Below are 22,133 nucleotides of genomic sequence, written 5' to 3'. Positions count from 1 at the left end.
GAGCATCGGAAGAGCTATTAGGACCAAGTCTCTATTGTGGGGAGACAACCAGCCTCGGGAGCTGTGCGGGAGCTGGCATGGGCTCTCCAGTGGCCCAGGATCCAAAACCAGCCAATCTGCTCAGCCCAGACGCTGCAAACACTGGAGGTTGAGGATCCTGCCCAGCATTTGTGATGTGAGCAATTACAGTCGTGATTGCTGCTGAGCCCAGAGGCCCTCACCTCACTTCTCAGCTAGAGGATTGCGGTAAATTCCAGCTCTCAAGAGCATACTTTTCTCTCGCACAACCTTCCCCCACCCCAGCACGAAGAGCTCTAGAACAAAGCTTTACAGAGACCCCAGATTCATTTTCCACAGCCCCCAAGTCCTCCTGTTTTAACTTAGCTCCCAGCATCCACAGCCAGGTGGAGGGGGGGTGGGCGAGAAGGGGGGTGGTCAGGGAATAGTGTGGTGTCTGTGGAGAGATGCAGCAGGCTTCCTGCCAGGAGCAGCTCTCCTCAGCAGCCTCCTTGCCCGGTTGGGCCAGAGCAGGTGGCCCCCACTTCCAGACTGTGCCCTGCACACAGGCTTGGCCCTCCTGCTCCCCATCCTGGATACTTGGGGTTGGTTGGTGGTCAGCACTGGGCTGATCAACACATGTGCCAACTTCCTGTGGAGTTGAGCCCACCCCCTGTGTGAGAGTCCGAGGCCTGGCCCCCAGGAAGCCCCCCAGTTGGAAGGATTTGGCAAAGGTTCTTAGAAGGTCTAGAGATGCCAGACTGACTGTTGGCTTGGGTATGATTGTCTAGCTAGCAAAGTGGAGGAAAAGGAGCTTTAGTTTAGTCCTTGCCAGAAAGCATAGAAAATGCTCGCCAAGTGGGAGTTAGACTTCCATGCCTGGTTTTATTGGGGGGGGGGGGGGGGAGAAGAGAGGGAGCTTGGGGGATGTTGATATTTCTGACCAGGAGGGCTCCTTGCTGTTCACAGCCAAGAGTCAGGCCCAGAGCCCTCCCAGGAAGGTGGGTCTTCAAGGAGGTCTGTGAACCATGTGGGGTGCTTTTGACAATGCAGGTTCCAGGGTTCCCTGGGGACCCAGACTCTCCAAAGGGCGAGTTCAGGAGAGTTTTAACAGTTGATGCTGATGCACTCTGAAGTGAGAAATGCCAAACATGCTGGCATGATGGCTCCGGGGTTACTGGTCCACCTAGAATGCAAGCCCACTGGAGGATGGCCTTTCCAGAGGGCTAAGGACACCTGAGAGGAGATAAAAGACACTTAGTGAAGACAGTCTCTTCAATCCCATCTGGGAACAAGGGACAACTGGTAAATAAAGCCTTGTAGACACAGAGATGGGTATATAGAACAAGGAAGGGAAGGACTGGGAAGCATGAGATCAGGGTCCTCAGCCACACCCAAGCCAGTGCTTCTCAATAAGGAGGAGTACATTTGGTTTCCTCCCCAAAGGGACATTGGGCAATGTCTGGAGAGATTTTGGATTGTCACAACTGGGAGGGACTGTGGAAAGGGAAGGAGTGTTACTGGCATCTAATGGGTAGAGACCCCCTAGAGAATGCTGCTAGACATCCTACAAGGAACAGGACAGCCCCCCACAACAAAGAATTACCCAGCCCCCCAAATATCAATAGTTCCAGTTTGAGAAACCCTGATCTAAACTGAGACCACTCCAGGCAGCTGGAAGGACCCACACTCATGAGTATGGCAAAGGAAAGCCACCATCCTGGCTTCTAAGAAGTCAAAACAGTCCCCATCCACCTCCACCTATGGACCCCCAGTATATTTATTTAAATGAAGAAATGATGCATTAAAGTTACGAAAATCTCATTCAACAGATAAAAACATTCAACATCCCTACTTCATTTGGAAAGAAAAATCAATACCTAAATTTGAAGCTCTTCAAAAGTATGAGGTTCAACCAAATGGCCCCTCCGCTACCCTCTTAATCCCTGTTCTCAGTGATTCTCAGCCAGCACAACAGCAAGAAGGAACCACCTGACTTTCAGGCTTTCTCCACTGCTCATTGGTGCTGTGACCTTTGACAAGTTACCTAATCTCTCTGAGCTTCAATTTCCTTAGCTGTTGATGAAGATGCACATGTTTAGTTAGTTCTGACTATGTGTTAGGCATTTTACATGCATGACTTCATTTAACCCCCAGGAGAGGAAGAGTGTGAAGTGGGTGTTGAAGGTTGAGTAGGAGTTGGTTCCTGGCAGAGGGAAGATGAAAGGGCATCCCGGGGACGGCAAGTATAAAGGTAGGAGTGGACAACAGTGCTCCTCGGGAAGAGGGGAGAGTGGAGATCAGGACTGAGAATAATGGAAGTTGGGAATCTAGAATGGAAGCAGAGAATCCCCAAAGTCCTGTGCTCTGTGAACAGCTTAGAAAGGGTCTGGGTATCTCTGTCTGTGCCCCCCAACCCCCAAGGAAGATGCCCTTCTTGGCTAAGAGCTATGTGCGTCCGTTCCCCAGTGTTGAGGGACGTTAGGCTTTGAGGGATGCTCACTGCTATAACCAATATGTCCAATGCTACAATCACCAGCTACATTTGGCTACTTAAACCTGATGAAAGTTAGGTAACATTTAGATTCAGTTTCTCAGTGACCATAGGCACATTTCAAGTATTCAATTGCCACATGTGACCAGTGGCTATAAAAACTGGACAACATAGACGTAGGATGTTCCTCTCATCACAGAAAGTTCTACTAGACCGTGCTTGCTTAGAGGAATCTTTTTAGTTATTATTATCTCAGAAAGAGAGAGAGCACATGAGTGGGGTGGAGGGGCAGAGGGAGAGAGAGAGAGAATGAGAATCACAACCAGGCTCCACACTGAGCATGGAGCCCGATGTGGGGTTCAATCCCACAAGTCTAGAATCATGACCCGAGCCAAAATCAAGAGTCAGACACTGAACCAACCAACACACCCAGGTGCCCCTTAACTGTTTCATAGAGAACTAGCATTTCCCTTTTTCTGTTTCTGTCTGATCATCCCATACCTTAGCAGTAAGAGCAACCACCAGTAGGTACCACACAGCTAAGGGCTGTAAGCTTTACCTTATTTAACCTTTGCAGCAATCCCATGAGCAAGGTATTATTAACCCTATTTTAGAGATGAATAAATGGAGAATTCGAAAGTGTGAGTATCCAAAGTTGCACAGCTTATAGCCAGCAAAGCCAAGAGTTGAACCCAATGCTACCCAACCCATAGCCCATGCTCTTAACCAGCAAACTACCCTGCCTGTACGAACCCCATCAAGCAGCTAGATCCCAGGGTGAGCAAATTTGCAGCAATCAGCCAGATATTTCCCTCAGACCTGGTTAGCACTGTCAGACTGAGAGTTGGGAAATACTGACATGTACTTCTGGTTTTGCTCCTGGGTGAATGGAAACAAAATAGTTCAACCTGGATGTTCCCTCTGGTCCCATATTAAAAATATTCTTCCCCTGCTCCTCGCACAGGACTCTTAAATAAGTTTGTTGTTGACCAAACACTTCAAATGCATTATTTAAACAGAGGTGTTAAAGGCTTTTTATAAAGGGGGGAACTGCAACACAGAAGTAGCTCTCCCTGAAAATTCACACAAGACAAGCGATTTTGGAGTTGCTTAGGTAATTGTTGCCTGTTTAATTCTTGCAAACTGGCCTCATTCAGCAAGAGATGTTGCATTACTTGCTCCTTAGCCTCTGGCTTCGAGTAACTAGTTTTTCCTGTCTCTGTTTTAAAAAAGGAAGGATCTGGGCCAAACATTATTCAGACCTAGTTTCAAATCCCAGCCCTTCTTTGTCTTACTGTGGGAACTCGGGAAACTTACATGACCTTTCCAAGCTCAGTTTTTGCATCTGTAAAATAGGGCTTTTGTTGTCTGTTGGGATAAAATGAAGTAACATCTGTGCAAGCACCTGGTATGTTACACATGCTCCAACAATGCTAACCTCTCTTCTCCGCTAAATCGCCACTTATAGTCATGTGGTATCATGGGATCAGGACTTTCAGAGCTGAGAGGGAGCAGAGTGACATTTAGAGCAGCCCTCTCAACAGACAATTTCTCTGTTTATCACCATGTAGGTGAGCCGTTGACTTGTGAAATGTCTGTAATCAAGAACCACTGCCCGTGTGTTTTGGTGACATTTTTAAAGAGGGTAAAACAGAATGTTCCCTCTGACAATTGCAGACCTCTCCGACCAGAAGAGTCAAAGTGGCTCTGACGCAGGCCACCAGGACTTTTGGAACATTGTGAGGAGGAGAGGTCTGGATGGCCCCGAGTGAGCAGCCAGAGGGCTTGAGCCCTGGCTTCCGGTTGACCCCAAATGACTGTCAGCGCCAGACTAGAGGTTGGGGGAAATTACAGAACCAGGATTCTAAGTCCCCAAAGCTGGGAATGTAGAACAAAGGGCTAGGTAACAGCTTCCACACCTGGGACCAAAACCAAGAGGGGCTCCAGAGTAAGCCACAGACAGATGCTATAATCAGAGTAAAAGTGGACGGGCGAGTTCAAAAGAAGCCAGTTGTCAGGAAGCAGGGGGGCAGCGCCTGGAGAGAGAAAGAGGTGAGGGATGGTCAGGAGGTCTGGATTTTGAGGCAAAGTCAGTCCCATCTCAGCCATGACTTCTCTCCTTCTTAGAGGATGACCAGGCTGTGGAAACTAGCTAAGATAGTCTCCCCCTGAATCTGAGTTCAAGAACAGAGAGCCAGGAAAACTTTGCCATTAAGAAGCCAGCCTTTTGAGTCAGGAACCAGTCTGGGTTTGAATCCCAACTCCATCATCCCTGGCTGTGTGACTTAGGCTAGTGTTTTAACCTCTATGAGCCTCAGTTTCCTGATCTTAGGAAGATTCTGAGGATTATGATTATAGTAATGAAGATGCTAATGACGGTGATGATGGAGGAGGTTGGTGATGCTGGTAATGATGGTGATGATGGTGAATATTATGATGTAATGAAGGTGATGATAGTAATGATGACATTGATTATGGCAATGGTGATAGCGATAATGGTTATGCTGATGAGAAGTTGGATGAGGAAGATGGTGGTGGTGATGGTGATGGTGGTGATCATGGTGGTGGTGATGGTGGTAACAATGGAAGTTTGGATGGTGGTGATGATGGTGGTGATGGTGATGATGGCCATGGTGATGGTGATGATGGTGGTGGTGGTGATGATGGTGATGATGGTGGCGGTGGTGATGGTGGTGATGGTGATGATGATGGTTGATGGTGGCAGTGGTGGTCATGGTGATGATGCAGTCGTGATGGTGATGATGGTGGTGATGGTAGTGGTGATGGTGATCGTGGCAGTGGTGATGGTGGTGATGATGCAATCGTGATGGTGATGGTGATGGTGTTGATGGTGAGGATGATGGTGGTGATGGTGAAGATGGTGGTGATGTTGGTGATGTTGGTGGTGATGATGGTGGTGATGATGTTGGTGATGATGGTGATGACGGTGATGATGGTGGTGATGGTGATGATGGTGGTGGTGATGGTGGTGATGGTGATGATGATGGTTGATGGTGGCAGTGGTGGTCATGGTGATGATGCAATCGTGATGGTGATGATGGTGATGATGGTGATGGTGATGGTGATGGTGGTGATGATGCAATCGTGATGGTGATGATGGTGGTGATGGTAGTGGTGATGGTGATGGTGGCAGTGGTGATGGTGGTGATGATGCAATCGTGATGGTGATGATGGTGATGGTGTTGATGATGATGATGATGGTGGTGATGGTGATGATGGTGGTGATGGTGGTGATGATGTTGGTGATGATGGTCATGATGGTCATGATGGTCATGATGATGGTGATGATGGTGGTGATGATGGTGATGGTGGTGGTGGTGATGATGGTGATGGTGGTGATGGTGATGATGATGGTGGTGGTGATGGTGGTGATGATGCAATCGTGATGGTGATGATGGTGATGGTGATGATGATGATGGTGAGGGTGGTGGTGGTGATGATGGTGATGATGGTGATGGTGATGATGATGGTGATGATGGTAGTGGCGATGGTGGTGATGATGATGATGGTGGTGATGGTGATGATGATGGTGATGATGGTGAGGGTGGTGGTGGTGATGATGGTGATGATGGTGATGGTGATGATGATGGTGATGATGGTAGTGGTGATGGTGGTGATGGTGGTGATGATGGTGGTGGTGATGGTGGTGGTGATGCAATCATGATATTGATGATGGTGGTGATGATGCAATCGTGATAGTGATGATGGTGATGATGGTGGTGGTGATGATGGTGATGGTGGTGGTGGTGGTGATGATGGTGGTGGTGGTGGTGGTGATGATGGTGATGGTGGTGATGATGATGGTGACAGGGGTGGTGGTAATGATAATGATGCTGATGAATGGTAATAATGAGAGCCCCCACTTCAGAACGGGTGTGAAGAGTGGGTGGAAAAACTGTGACCTTGAGCATCTTAGCCTTTGTCTCACTTACACTGTCTATAAAATGGTGGTTAATATTCACACCCACCTCACAGAGCCATCACAAGGGTTCAATTAAAACATTTGTAAAGTGCTTGACACACAATACGTGCTTAATAGACACTAGCTATCATTCTTAATGGTATTTTATTTTTTTGCTCTGTTCCCCTCATTTTCAGAATCATTTCTGTTTCTCTTGGGCTGGTATCATTCGTCTTATTATCCGTGTTTATTCAGCACTGAGATAACTTATCACCCTGGACCCCAGGACTCGTTATCTTATCTGTGGGCATTAAGTTGTCCAGGGGGGTCTGCCAGGAGATGAGCCTTCTGCGTTCCTAGGTCTTTGAAACGGGGAGGGAGGAGCAAAAGCCCTGTCATGGTCATTCTGAAGGGATGTCCACACGGTGGGTGCACGCCACCCATCGGTGCCGACGTCAGTGCGCTTTGTGGTTGACGACGGGGCTGCCTTCCCACGTGTTGCTGGTGATACTACCGAGGGGCACGCTGGGTGCCCACAGCTTGCTGGCTCTACATAGAGTCACGTGGGTAAACCATGGAGGTTCTGTACAGACTCAGAGCTTTGAGGGCAGGGCAACCGGCCTGTCGTTCCTGATGTCTCACCTTTCTCACTTCCCCTGCTTTGCCTTTCAGAGGTATGGATGGCAAGTCACACAAGCCACTGCCCCTGGGCGTGGAGAATGACCGAGTCTTCAGTGACCTGTGGGGGAAGGGCCACGTGCCTGTCGTCCTCAACAACCCATATTCAGAGAAGGAGCAGGTAAGTGGCTCTCACACTCTACCCGCGGTCCCTGGCCCTTCTCCGGTGTGAAGATGGGGGGAGGGATGCCAAATGGCCAGCCATGTGGGGATGGAAATGAGCCACCATGGCTGAGGGGCGTTGAGGCCAGGAGTGTGTATCCTGGGATATGGATTTTGCCTTTGTTTTGTTTTGTTTTGTTTGTAATCTTGCTGTACCTCAAATGTAATTCTGTTTCCACCAAGAAAGGCACTCACATGCCATTTGCACTCCAAATTTAGAAGGCAAAGACACATGGTAAAAAGTTTTCTTCTCTCCCCTAATCCCAGCCACACGGTTTCCCTCCACCGAGGCAAGCAATAGCCATCATTTCTGTGGTCCTTTTAGTAATACTTTATGCACAGACTGACGAAGACACACACATATTATTTTCACACAAGTGAGAGCACATTATACATGTTGCTTTGCACTTTGCTTTTTTCACTTACCGCCGTATCTTGGTGATGAGTCCCCATTAGTGGGCAAAGAGAGCCCTGGTTCTTTTTCATGGCTGTATAATATTCCATCGCATGGCTCTGCCGTACTTACTGAGCTCATCCTCCATAATGGACACTTCAGTCACTGCCAGTATTTTGCTGTGACATCCATAAATGCCTTGCTGTGGCACATGGACAGATTTTCAATAGAATAAATTCCTAGAAGTGGAATTTCTGGGTCCAACATTACATACATTTGTGGTTTTGGCAGACATTGAGAAATTGCTCACTGTAAAGATTGTCCCAAACCTACCAGCCAAGCAGGAGAGTGGTGGTTTCCCCACAGCCCTGCCAACCTAACGTATTACCGAATTTTTCGGTCTTTGCCAGTTTGCGGAGATGTGTTTTGACAGCTGAGTCAATACTGTTTCTGAGCACGGATAGATTTGGCCAGAGATCAGCAGTGCCTTTTTGTCACCTTCTCGGGTAGCTAACGGACCAGGCCAGTGAACCCCATTAAAGCATATGAATTTCCCACCCAGCCTCTGCACTGCAATAAAGTATAGGCCAGAATGACAAATGCGAGGTCAGAACCGGGAGATGGCCCAGGTCACTCAGCGGGCCACCTTCTTCTCTCCATGTGTCTCAAGCCCTGGACGGCATCGGGCAGGTTGCCAAATTCTGTCTTCTGATGCGTGTATGTGGATGGCACCTTTCACTACCACCGGTTCACCTGAGCAAAGACCCAGAGCCTCTCTGTGTAGCCTCAGGGGAGGATGGGACATTCCAGAGCCTCGGTGGGGATTGCTTTCCTCAGCTGCTGATAGCTGGCCAGGAAGATAAGGATGTCACGGGTCTGCGGTAGGTCAGAGCCGTGCTCCCACCGGCCAGTTCCTCTCTCTCTTGCAGTGACCTCTGAATGCTTGGAAGATGAACAGCATCGTAGACTTCTGCTATGCTGTCCTCAAAAGTCAGGGCCACTCTGTGAGCAGGAGGGGACTACTTTCCGTTCATGATTAAATGAACAAAAAAAAGTTAGCATTTTTCCTTGTATTCTCTTTAACTTACAATAAAGGGGTATTGGCATAATTCAGACCCTCCCAAGACAAATAAAAAGGACGGAAAGAGGCAGCCTCAGGCTAGATCCAGGCTATGGACATGAAGTGTTAGGTCTGCACTCTAGCGTCCTGAGAGAAATTTATATCTGTACTTTGAATCTACTGCCAGAGTTTTGCAATTTTATATAAATATCATAATCACAGCTTCTCTTAACAAAATGTGGACAATCTGACCACCTCGAGCCTGTGTTCTAACGGGACGATAATCTGCATGGACTGAGCAGCAGCTGTCCCTCTGGACAGAGCAAGGACTCCCTAGTTTGTCTCAATCCCCGCTACTCCATATCACATCCCTCTTGTTAAGGCTGTTGTCTGTTGTCACCTTTTGTAACATCAATGCTGTTGATTTTCTTAGGACGAAAGGGAAATATTTTCACATCCATGACTTGGTGATAAGCGGCACAAAGTGATAAGTGGTTAGAGTTAGACCAAGAGATTTATATGTTTCAGGAAACACGAGGAACATTTCGTGTCTTACAACAATGAAGAATATTCTTTCATGCTTACCATGAAACCAATCTGTCTTGAAGTTAGCCAGGCTGCCTTGCTGGCTTACCTTAGCTTCCTACCTGTCCCCTCCAGGTATCGGAGTTTATAATCGCTGGTCTGCAGTAACCCCCGAGATCTGACTCACAGAGACAAAGCAGAGGAAGCCTTGACCCCACTAGAAAGACCCTTAAAGTCACTGCCGAAATCGGGACAGTGGCAGGACAAGAGCCATCTCCTTTTATGCTGTCCACCTCGGTTAGAGAGTCACAGCTTGAAAGCCATAACCTCGAACGCCAAGCCTGAGTAGTGGGGTTCTCAATGTTGGGAACAAGGCAAGAGTGATTAATAGGACCGCTGACCACCCCCGTTTTGGGAGCTTTGTGATGAAATGATCAAATGTCTTAGGTCAGGCAGGCTGCTTTGTTTCCAGAATTCCATAAACTGGGTGGCTTACGAACATCAGGTATGTATTTCTCACAGCTCCAGAGGCCGGGAAGTCCAAGATCAAGGCACAGGCAATTCAGTGTCTGATGAGAGCCCACTTCCTGGTTTCTGGCAGGTGTCTTCTCGCCGTGTCTTCACAAAGCAAAGGGGCATCTCTCTGGGGTCTCTTTTATAAGACATTAATCCTCTCCATAGGGGCTCCACCCCTGTGATCGAATCCTGTCCCCGAGGCCCCACCTCCCAATACCATCGACCTGGGGGTTAGCTTTCAACATATGAATTTGGGTGGGGGACTCAAGTGCTCAGTGCGTAGCCATCAGGGAGAGGTGCTGTGAGACCTTGTCTCAGGGCCCCCTCGAAATGGCAATTCCCTTTGCTTGGAGAAGTAGAGAAGGTGCTAAAGAGAGAGGAAAAGACTGCACCTTCCTGAGATGAAGGCAGCCAGGCAGTTTTAGAATTTGGGAGCCCCTGGACGCATGGGATACAGACCAGCAGTGGTTAGGATGTACATTCACTCCTTTATCATGAGCAAATCCTTGGTGTCGTCCGTGATCCCAAAACCACTGGCCAGCAAGATCATCCTGGCTCAGTTGTCTGAGACTCAGTGTTCATATGCCTCTCAGCAATACAGCTGGAAGGGGACAGAGATCCAAGCGCCTGGTTAAATTGGAATCCAGCCCCAGAGCTAAAGGAAGCAGCCCTGTTACCTCCTGCTAGACATCTCCCTAGGCACAGTGCTAAGAAATGTTTCCCAGGCTGAGCAAATTAATAGAAAAACGTAACGTTCTTCGTTCTGTCCTAAAAGATCGGCGTATGTGCTTAGTCTCTTCTCTACCTGCTCAAAGCCCCTTTACCTGGAGCTCCTGGGATCGGCTTCCTTCCTCCCAGTTGTAACCCACATTTGCTGCTTTTTTAGGCATCTGTGGGGCATTGTTAATAACACAAAGAGAGACCCGGCCGCTACCTGCCTTCGTGAGTCAGGAATAGACAGCAGAAAGTGGAAGCATAGCTGGTCCGCATCTTCCCCAGGGACCCGGCAAAAGGCAACAGAGTCCAAGTGAAGCAGGGCGGATGCCGGTTAGACAAGAGAAAGAACTTCCTGATTCAGAAGACTGTTAGCTCCCCAAAGGAATAGTGAGGTCTGCTTCATCCTTCTTGATTCTCTCCTTTGTCCGAATTCAAGTAAAATCGGCCACAGAAGCACCTTCTCTGCAACCAGTCTCACGAGGCTGAAATGTCAATCTGTATCTAATGGTTATTTCTCTTGCTAACAGTCTGGTTCAGCAGTGGGCATAGCCAGTGAGACCCAAGTCCCTGGAACACTGGGTGTGATTCTAATTCTCATTTTTAATTGTATCTGACATGTGCTGGTGGATTAAAAGGATCAGTTTACCCATCACCAAACATTCACCCCACGCCTGCCATGCGCACAGCTCTGGTAGAAGCAAAGATGAGTAGACATGGCCCTCCCTGCCCTTAAGACCTTCGCAGACAAATGTGGGGAGACAGACACAGATACAGCGCAATTAATCTAAAACACAAAGGGACACAAAACACTTGGGGAACATAAATACCTCAGCAGGTATCAGGAAAGGTTTACCTAAAGAAGGGACATTTGAACTGGGTTTTGAAGATCACGTAGGAGTTTGCCTAGTAGGAGGTAGGAAAAGGTATTCTAGTAAAAGGAATAGCAGCGGCTCGTACACTGCCTTTTTTTTTTTTTTTTTTCTTGCTAAGGATCATTATTGAACCTCTGAGGTTGTCTTTAGCGTTAATACCAGCGGGGACACGTATTGAATTTTGACACCATTCTAAAGGCCCTTTTACGTAATAACCCTCTTAAGTGCAAATGCCATCCTGGGAAAGTGACTTGAGAAACTGCCATTATTGGTCTCTTCTCCCTGCAAAACCTCAGGATTTGAATCAAGCCCTTCTCAGCTTCCCTTCTTATTTTTTTTAATTAAAAAAAAAAAAATTAATGTTTATTTCTTTTTGAAAGAGAGAGAGAATCCAAAGCGGCCTCCAGGCTCTGAGCTGTCAGCACAGAGCCCGACACAGGGCTTGACCTCACAAACTGTGAGATCCTGGCCTGAGCTGAAGTCAGACTGAGCCACCCAGGTGCCCCTCAGCTTCCCTTTCATTAAGCACCTTACCCGCCTGGTTTGCTTTCCTAAAGGGGGAAAGGGTGTCCGCCTTAAGGGCAGAATGTCTATTTTCAGATGCTGATTAAGCATTGGTCGTCCAGTCCTTAGTAGATGTGAGGGAGGGTCTTGAGCCTGGGGGAGGTGGGATGTCCACTGCCCCCCTCCCCCCGTCTTATTCGGCCTGCTGCCTGTCTCTCCAGCCTCTTGCTGACAGAGATGATCAGGTAATCAGAGAGATGACTGTTTTATCGAAATCCCCCTCCCCCTGCCCGTACTACATCCGGAGCCTGGCATTTCCTCACCCCTGGGGACCTGGGGCTGGCTGGCTGCTTTCAAAATGTCAAAATCTGTTGAGAAGCTCTTCTCTACTATGAGGTACGCGTCGGCATCATCCCAGTCTCTCTGGGGAGCCCCAAATTATGAGGCATGTGGGGAGTGCTTGCGGATCCCCAGTCTTGAGACGATCAGAGGAGGTCTGGGCCCCTCTCCACTCAGGCACAAGCCCCAGCTGGCCAGCAGGTGCTGGCTTTGCTGAAAACCGAAAGACGAAAGGCGGCAGCCAGCCCCACCCCGGCTGCATCCGAATGAAGGCAAACCAGCAAAACTGTCTGCCTCTCGATGACAGCCCAGCCTGCCACAGGGAAAGCTAAGTCAGCCCTGACTCACCGCGCGTTCACGATGTCAGGACAAAAATAACGATAATGAGGGTTCCGACACTACCCTGTGCGGTGTGGCCATTGGAACCCTCAGACTCCCCACCCTCAGCACGGGGCCAAGAGCTCAGCTCTGGGGTCCGCTGGGTTTGGGTCTCATCCCACTGGTGACCTTGGACAGAGAACAAATTCGCACCTGAACCGAGGCTCTGTTTCCTAACAGATGCATCCAGTCGTGGGGAGGTGAGGTGTGGAATGGCAGGATCTGTGGCAATAGTCGCTGATATTTGCTGAGCAACCTCAGGCACGGTGCTGGGCGCTTCGGGTCCGCGGTCTCCGTTAACCCCCGGCCCGATGCAGTGAAGTTCTATCGCCCCCATCTGACAGATAACTAAACTGCGGCACAGAGGGTTAGCTGGATGAAGGTCACGTGACTAGTGGGTGATGGAAATGGGCCTTGAACCCAGGCCACGGAGCCCACTCTTAATTCTTAAAGGTCCGGCGTAGAATAAGCATTCCAAAAATGTGCATGATCGTTATCGCTGCTTTTGCTGGCGTTTCATCTGGCTAATTCTCATGTTGCTGATTCAGATGTAGATTTACTGCTAATTGTTATATTGCTAACGGGGGGCACGTAGGGCAGGAAGCACGATCCCTGTTATACGGATGACACCCATGGGGCTTAGAAAGGGAAGGGAAGTGGCCACGGAGTCACCGAGTGACACAGCTGGACCTGTCTCGTCGATCGTTGAGATCGAGACAGTGTGTGTATCTTTCTGCCACTGCTTGAGGCCAGGCTCTGGGACGATACACTGCGAGCAGCCTGTCTGCAGTGGGAAGGCGGGGGCTTTGCGGGCCCAGCTCTGTTGCCTGTCAGCTGTTAATTTGAAGCTTGTCATTGCACCTCTCAGAGCCTCTGTTTTCTCCTCTGAAAAATGGGTTTACCATGAGGATTCCGTGAGCCCCTGGATGCGCAATGGCCTGGCCCCAGCCGGGCACCGAATAGGCATTCACGGACCGCCGCTCACGATGGAAGGAGATGGGACACGATCACTGCCCTGGAGAAGTTCACCGCCTGGGCGTCGTCTTTTCGTCAAATAGTTGCCTCGACCTCCGGAAACTTCCATGTCCGGGACAAGCTACAGACATCACATACACGCACACATGGCGGTTATGATACCGTGATAGTTGGAATCTCGTAGAATCACACTCAGACGTTCCCCGCAGACCTGCCTGGCGGGTGTTAGCCAGAGACACTGGCTCCATCGGGCTGCCGGTGGATTATTCCCTTCCCTAAGCCTCTCTGAGCACTTAAGGAAACTCCTGTGTTTGGAGATTAATCTCTCTGTGGGAGGGTGCCCAAATCACAAGCGATAAACTGTTACTGAACTCATTATCGCCCCCAGCTCAATCGGACTAGCTATCCCTTGGTTGGTTCCAGCTCGTGACCAGGATAAGACCATCTAGGCTGGATTTCCCCAAAGTGCCTTCAGTACCCCCCTCTGTTACGTTACCCAGTGTTCCAGGGACGCCCTCAAACGGGGGACAAAAACAGCCTCAACAAAGATACTTCTGGGAATTATGTGGGGCAGTCTTCGTCAGGCCCCAGCGGCAGCCAAATCCAAACCTTGTTTCCCTCCACCCACGATGTCACCTGCTGGTGACCCTCAGGGTCTTTATAGGTCATTTAACCATGAGACCAGCCTTCCTATCCTGCCGCCCCAGGTGTTCAGAGCCAGGGAGGAGCCAGGAAGCGGGGCCTGAATTGATGGGGGTTTGGGTTCAGCCCTGCAGGAATTTCCACGTCTTTTGCTAACTGTTTGTTTTAATAGTGAGTATATTCAAAGCAAGCCGTCCTGGCGCTTTCCAGTGCGACAATGATGTCTGGTTCAGGAATCCGTGACACCACTCCGCGTGCTTATTCATCGCATCAAACCGTATTCCTATTTTTTTCCCAGATAAGCCAAGTTCGGTCAAAGTCACTTTTCCTCCTCTTTGTGGAAACTGGTAGTTCTCCAAGCAGATCCTTAGAGGTCGGTAGAGCCCCAACCCACTTCCATTTTCCGAGGGTCCTAGGATATTTTAAGAGGTAAAAAGGACAAAACATAATCACCAAGCTTGTTGTGCATTTTAAATATTTACCTTTAGCAAGTTAATGCTCTCATTTAAACACGCACACAGTGCCAATAGAGCACAAGGGGGTTAGGCCACAAGGTAATTCCAAGATTTCTTTTAAAGTGAATTCGGGGCACCTGGGTGGCTCAGTTGGTTAAGTGTCCAACTTCAGCTCAGCTTATGATCTTGCAGTTTGTGGGTTCGAGTCCCCAAGTCGGGATCTGTGCTGACAGCTTGGAGCCTGGAACCTGCTTCGGATTCTGTGTCTCCCTCTCGCTTTCTACCCCTCCCCCACTCGTGCTCACGCGTGGGCGTGCTCTCTCTCTCTCTCTCCCCCCCTCAAAAATAATAAAATAAACATTAAAATTAATTCATAATGCACAGATACATTTTGGTCTGGTAATGGGACCAAATTTAGAGTTGTCTAATAACAGTTGCCTTGCAACATCAGTGCAACTTTAAGCATCTACTCAACAAAATAACTTAAAGACCCCTTATCGCAGAGGCCCTTGTCTGTGGATCCAAACTGTGATGGTCTGACTGTGGAGTACCTCCTTTCTTTAATCATCCTCTACAGAAAATGGACTGTTGAATCGGGGGGAGGGAGGTGGAGAATAAATGATTTCAAGCTTCAGTGGACTTATTATAAAGAATGAATCACTTTAGAAATAACGCTTTGAATACACTACAAGGAAATTATACTCCAAGGTACGAAACACAGTTGGTTAAGTTTTTCTTTTTTTTTTTATGTTTATTTATTTTTGAGAGAGAGAGAGAGAGAGCGCACCTGCACAGGATAGGCAGAGAGGGAGACAGGATCCCAAGTGGGCTCTGTGCTAACAGCAGAGCCCGATGCGGGACTCAAACCCACGAACCGTGAGATCGTGCCCTGAACCGAAGCTGGACACTTAGCCAACTGAGCCACCGAGGTGCCCCAGTTAAGTTTTATAAGTAGCATTTTTTTTCACGGCACAGATGGGCACATACCTGCTGGTTTGCGGGTCTGTGGTCCTGGCCCCTGAGCTGCCACAGCTCATAACCGGGTTACACTTGCTGCCTTGGGGAGGCGGTGCCCACAGGCTGCGACAGTGCTGCTTGAGGCTGCAGCTGAGGGCACGGCGTGCGGCATCTGGCCCCCCAGGGTGGCTGGCCTGATGCCCGGCTCAGCCCCAGGATGCTGCCCTCGTTTTGGGACAAGCCAAGTGCCGCGGGTTGCTGCAGGCCCAGGAGGGAGAAGCTGTCCCTGGTGCTGACAGTCAAAGAGTAAGAAGTTACTTGCCTAGTACAGGTTTGGGCTTTAGCTGCTGGGTTTGTTCCCGGGGCTGTTCTAACAAAGCATGACAAACTGGGTGGTTTAAACAACAGAAGATGTATTGTCTCACGGTTCTGGAGGCTGGAGAGCTCCTGGAATCAAGGTGTTGGCAGGTTGCTTCCTTCTGAGGGCTGCGAGGGAGAATCTTCCTCAGGCCTGTCTCGTTGGCTTGGGGATGCTCACACGGCTTCTCCCTCTGTGTGTGTGTGTGTGTGTGTGTGCCTCGAAATTCCCTCCCCACTTCTTTTTAAAAGTTTATTTATTTTTGAGAGGGAGAGAGAGCAGGGGAGGGGCAGAGAGAGAGAGGGAGACACAGAATCCGAAGCAGGCTCCAGGCTCCGAGCTGTCAGCACAGAGCCCGACACGGGGCTTAAACTCATGAACTGTGAGATCATGACCTGAGCTAAAATCAGATGCTTAACCGACTAGGCACTCAGGTGCCCCCAAATTTCTCCTTTTTATAAAGGCACTGGCCATATTGGATTAGGGCCCACCTGAATGACCTCATTTTAATTTAATTGCCTTGTTTAGGACTCCACATAAGGCCGTATTCTTGTTTTTCTTTTAATTTTTTTAATGCTTATTTATTTTGAGAGAAAGAGAGAGTATGAGCAGGGGAGAGAGAGGGAGAGAGAATCCCAAGCAAGCTCCACACTGTCAGCACAGAGCCCAACGCAGGGCTTAGTCTCATGAACCGCAAGAACATGACCTGAGCCGAAATCTAGAGTCAGACCCTTAACTGACTGAGCCACCCAGGTGCCCCAAGGCCATATTCTGAGGTGCTGGAGGGTTAGGACACCAGCATATGAATATGGGAGAGACATAGTTCAGCCCATTAATGGTTCCTAAGATGTTGTGTCTCCCAGGGGCTTCCCTCCCTGCTGTCAAGCTCTTGACCCCATCCCACTGGGAGGCCCCTGACTGTGACAGCCCACAGTTGGGGGAGGGCAAGGTGCTTGGCCTCTATTTCTAGATCTCCCAGATTCTGATGTCTCATGTCTGTCTTCCTGCCTTCAAATCCCCCCTCCCTCCACCTTGACATCTCTTCTGCTCCTTACTCCCTAATCTCTGCTAGAAAGCTCCAGAAGGTTCCAGAAGGCTCGCCATACTCCCACTCACGAAGAACCTGCGAGTCAGTGTTGACTTGGTCCCTTGCCCTCCCACCCTCTCACACCCCCAGCTGTCTTTGCTGCTGCTAGCACCCCAATCTCCAGCTCCTCCCACCCCCCTGCAGCTGCAGCTGTGTTCCGCCTTCCCACCTGCACGTGGGTCTCTCTGCCCTCACCCTCTCCCCACTGCAGCCCTTGCAGTCATGTGTCCTGAACTAGAGCTTTGACAAGCTCCCCCCTGCATCAGGCAGCTTCCAGGGTCCCCCCCCTTCTCTACTAAGTCAAGACAAAAGCCTTTGGCTTAGCCTTCGAGGGGCTCTATAATTTTGAAATGCATTTAGACCTGGCATCCATCAGCACGGGCTACCATCACAAAATACCACAGGCTCTGGGGCTTAAACGTAGAAAGTTATCTCTCATAGCTCTGGAGGCTGGAAGTCAGAGGCCAGGATGCCGGCACAGTCACATAGGGTGAGGGCTCCCTGCTTGGCTTGCAGACGGCCGCCCTCACTGTGCCCTAACTCTGCCTTTCTGTGCGTGCGCTGAGAAAGAAAAAGAGAAAGAGAGAGATGTCTCTTCCTCTTCTTATAAGGCCACCAGTCCTATCAGTTTAGGTCCCACTCTCATGGCCTCTTTTAACCTTAATTACTTCCTAAAGGTCCCGTCTCCTAACAGAGTCATATGGGGAGTTAGGGCTTTAACGTATGAATTCAGGAGGGACACAGTTCAGTCCATCGCAGACCTCAAGTGTTTGTAGCATATGCAGATAGAGCTAAGTGGACAGCGGGTAGAGAGAAAACTGTATCTATATCCAATTATCTGTATAAGACATAGAGACATAGATACGTATGCATTCACCTACAGAAACATATATACTCATAAATTGCAGGCAGGGATAAGGGCCTTGAAGAAAAATAAAGCATGATAAGGGAACAGGGAATATCAGTGGTGGGGTGCTGTTTTAAAAGATGATCGGGAGAGATCGCTAATGCAGTTGGAGACATAAGTAACATAACTGAAGCATTCAACCACTGGAATTCGATTCTTTGGATCAAGAGTCCACAGACTTTTCTGTAAAGGGAGAGGTAGGAAATATTTTTGGCTTTTGTGGGCTGTATGATCTTGGTCTCCATTACAACTACCCTGCTCTGTTGCTGTATCACAAAAGCCTCCACAGACAATATAGAAACAAATGCGTATGGCCATGTGCCAATAAAACTTTATTTATGAACACTGAAATTTGAACTTCATATACCTTGTATGTGTCATGAAACATTACTCTTTTTTTTTTTGATATTTTTATTCAACAGGCTAAAAATGGGAAAACCATTCTTAGCTCATGGGCTGTATAAAAATGTGCAGGGGACCAGGTTTGGCCCCCGGGCTGCAGTTTGCAAACCTTTGCATGCAACCTTATGAGGCTTCTCCCAATTGTGGGATGAGAGTGGGGACCACTGTAGGGGCAAGAACACAGGTCGCTGGCACACAACAGGTGTTCGATACGTATTTATTTTTTGTTGTTGTTGTTCTTAAGTAGGCTTCATGCCCAGCGTGGAGCCCAATGTGGGGCTTGAACCCATAACCCTGAGATCAAGACCTGAACTGAGCCAAAGAGTCTGATGCTCAACCGACTGAGCCACCCAGGCACCCCTCGATACGTATTTTTTTTAATTTTTTAAATGTTTATTTATTTTTTAGGAGACAGAGACAGAGCATGAGTGGGGGGAGGGGCAGAGAAAGAGGGAGACACAGAGTCTGAAGCAGGTTCCAGACTCCGAGCTGTCAGCACAGAGCCCGACGCGGGGCTCAAACTCACAGGCTGCGAGATCATGACCTGAGCCGAAGTCGGATGCTTAACCGACTGAGCCACCCAGGCGCCCCCCTCAGTATGTACTTTTTGGAGAAGAGAGAGGAGGGAGGGGGCAGAACGAAACAGGGTGCAGTCAGTTAAGTGTTCAGAGCCTCCTGTCTGTTTTTAGGGGCATCTGGGCACCCCCCCCCAGAGCCCACCAAGACCTAGCCCGTGTCTCCTGCCACCTGAAAAACTTCCACTGACTACCCCAGACACGAATCTAGAAGAGGACATGCGTAGCCACAGCCCAAAGCCTGCGTGTGCCCTGTCCCCAGCTTAATAACTCACAAGTGCCACTAATGTGCATTTTTAGCGAGAACCTTTCAGTCCCCACTCAGAAAAGTCATTTGCATCCCCCATGCAGGGCCCCTGACTGCTATATTAATCTCCCCATTTGTCCCCTCCTGAGTCATCTAATATGACTGCTGGCTAATTAAAACATCAAAGCCCCAAGTACAACAGCCCCGCCAGAGGCCTCCTAATGCTTGCTTTCAGGGGTGCCGTTCGGCACAGCCCAGGGTGGAGCGGGGCAAGGCCCACGCCCGGGGCCCCCAGGTTCTGGGCTCGAAATGACCACCCCTCGCACATCTGGAGCCTCCACAGATGGCCTTTTTCATTATGCCTGTTACCTCGCTACTTCCACACCCTGCCGATGAGGGCTGCTCGCTGTCCCCCCCCCACCAGCCGCACCCCACGCCTCTTCCTCCCGCCTCACTGTGCTCCCCACCGTCTGCCCTCACACCCCCTCTCTGGGTCCTAGGCCTGACCCCAATGCCACCAAGGCGCCTCTTACCCCCGTCTGGGATTCCAGCTACTCCTCAGCCTCTGGAACATCCTTAGGGATGGCCAAGAGAGTTTGTAACCTGGCTGAGTGATGCCCAGTATTTAGGGAGAGTGGCCGGGGTGCTCCATAACTTGGAGCTGAGCAAGCAGAAAATGTGAACGGGAGTGAAGGGAAGAAGGATCTTCTCCTGCCCCCGGGGTGGCAGGACTGTAGTGATACTTGCGGCAATGACCCCAATGACCGCACTGGCGGGTGCCCTAAGGGTAGCAGATTCTCATGCCAGCAGCAAGAAGTGATGGCTGACACTCAGGAGGCGATTGCATTCATCCAGGTGAAAGATGATGTTGGCCTGGCCAGGGGGCTCGCCAGTTCGATGGGAAGTGAGAGGAGGCGGTGGGTTCTAGAGCTGTGGAGAAGCTAAAATGGTGGGACCTGAGGAGGCACTCGCTGCGGGGGATGAAGAGAATGATGTCCAGGACAGGCCCCAACTGTGGCTTGCACAGGTGGTTGGATGGTGACGCCCAGCACTGAGATGGGAATCGCTGGGGATGACCGGATCTGGCCACAGCAGGGAGGTGTGGAAGATGAGGAGTGATGGCGCCTTCCATTTGTTCTCTGCTAACTCTTGCATGGTTCTGGAGAGGTCTTTAACATGCTGTTCACCTACCCTCTGGGCCCCAGATTCCAACATGGCGGCACAGACGCTTTAGCACAGAGCTTCTCTAGTCTGCTGGCCAGAAAGGTGGCTGTGGTATGCCTCTCACCTCAGGACCTTTGCGTAAGCTGTTCCTTCTGCCCACAAGACCTTGCTCTTCTCTCTTTGCCGGATTAATACCTACTTGTCCTGCAGGTCTCTACTTAGAAGCCAAATGCTCTGGGTCACGTGCCCCTTCTGTGGGCTTCCACAGTGCGCTGTACACAACCAACTTCTCACGTTAGGGCAGCCATTGCACCTGGTTTTAACGACTCGTAAACTGTCATCCGTCCCCTGACCCCCATCTTGCACAATGAACTCCATGAGGGCAGAGATCACATCTGTCTAGTTTGTCACTGTAGGCCTGGCCCTTGCTACCTTGCTTGGAACATAGGAGATACTCAATAAACACATGTTGAATGAATGAATGAATGATGCATAATGGCCAAGAGGCAAGAGAGTCAGCAGTTCAGGACATGGTTTGAAAGACAGACTGCTAGGATTTGACTCCTGGTTCCAGTTTACTAACTTTGTGACCTTGGACGACTTAGTTAACCTCTCTGTGTGCCTCAGTTTCCTCATCTGTAAAATGGGCAGGATAAGATTTTGCCTGGCACACAGTGAGTGCTTATTGAATGCCAGTTTCCAGTAGCAGTCCTTCAGTGTGCTCCGCGATTTCTTTCCGGACTTCGTCCAGTTCATTGGAATTCACAGCTTCCTCACCATCCTGAGCCCCTCAAGCTGATGAGATGACGATTCGGCCTCCTTTCTGACTTCATCTCCTTGAACTAACCGTACTCACGCACTCCAGCCACACTGGCCTCCTCACTGGCCCTTTGAACTTAACAAGCTCATCTGTACCTCAGGGCCTTTGCACTTGCCTTTCTCTCCTCCACTTAGTCATCAATGTATACCCTTACAACCAACTGATATTATATCATTTGGGTGTTGGTTTACTTATAATTTATCCCCATTTCTCTGACAATAATGTCCCAGAAGGGCGACGGCACTCTCTGTCTTGCTCATTACAGTGTCCCCAGTGCCTAACAGTGTCTAGCCCGTAATAGGTCCTCAATAAATACTAGTTGAGCGTGAGCATGCCCTGACACAAGGTCACTACCCAGTGCTCCGATCTTTGGTATGAATGTCACTCCACATTGGCTTGTCTTCTCCCTTCTCTCACTCAGCTGTCATGTCAAGGTGTGCCTGCTGCCTCTCCCTGACAGCCGCTGACTGACTGATGCTTGTCTGGTGCAAAAGCGGGAAGACAGTTCCTCAGAAACACCCAAGATAGAATGTGATCCTTAGTAATGAAGTCTCAAGTGGATGGGCCACGATGGTCAGCCCAGGACTTATCCCCCACCACCTACTGGGCAGTTTGTTTATAGAAGTGAAGACAAATGGGGGACTGAAGGTGCTCAAGACAGAGGAGCAGTCAGTGCAAAGGCCCTGAGGCAGGAACCTGAAGTTTGGGGAAATATTCATGCTTCACAACTATCCAGTTAAATCTTTTCTGTTTCCCCAGTACTCGCCGGAAATAGTGAGTTTGGGCTGTAGCAGGAAAGCCCGGAAATCCAAGTAACCTGACCTAGCTTCGGGTGTGATTCCTCAGGCCTGAAAGCCAGTACCGTTCAGAGAGGCTGATGGTGTCGCTTGCTCATTTGCTCATTCAACAAACATTCATTGAGTCCCTGCTGTATGCTAAGACCCGTGTGTAGACACCAGAGAGACCACCTTTGAGTTCCTGACCCC

General features: G+C 49.6%; 1 protein-coding gene across 3 annotated transcripts in view; it reads left to right on the top strand.

The window, feature by feature from the left end:
* NOS1 (nitric oxide synthase 1) overlaps positions 1–22,133 on the top strand; it is a 187,803-nt gene that overhangs the window by 104,866 nt on the left and 60,804 nt on the right. For all 3 annotated transcript variants that reach the window (XM_043557707.1, XM_043557705.1, XM_043557706.1), the window contains exon 3: positions 7,086–7,212. In XM_043557707.1, the coding sequence (XP_043413642.1) occupies positions 7,086–7,212 (127 nt within the window). The remainder of the gene's footprint in view (positions 1–7,085; positions 7,213–22,133) is intronic.

This window comes from Prionailurus bengalensis, chromosome D3, assembly GCF_016509475.1.
Source record: "Prionailurus bengalensis isolate Pbe53 chromosome D3, Fcat_Pben_1.1_paternal_pri, whole genome shotgun sequence".
Classification (NCBI taxonomy): Eukaryota; Metazoa; Chordata; class Mammalia; order Carnivora; family Felidae; genus Prionailurus; species Prionailurus bengalensis.
This window is presented reverse-complemented; position numbering and strand designations above follow the sequence as displayed.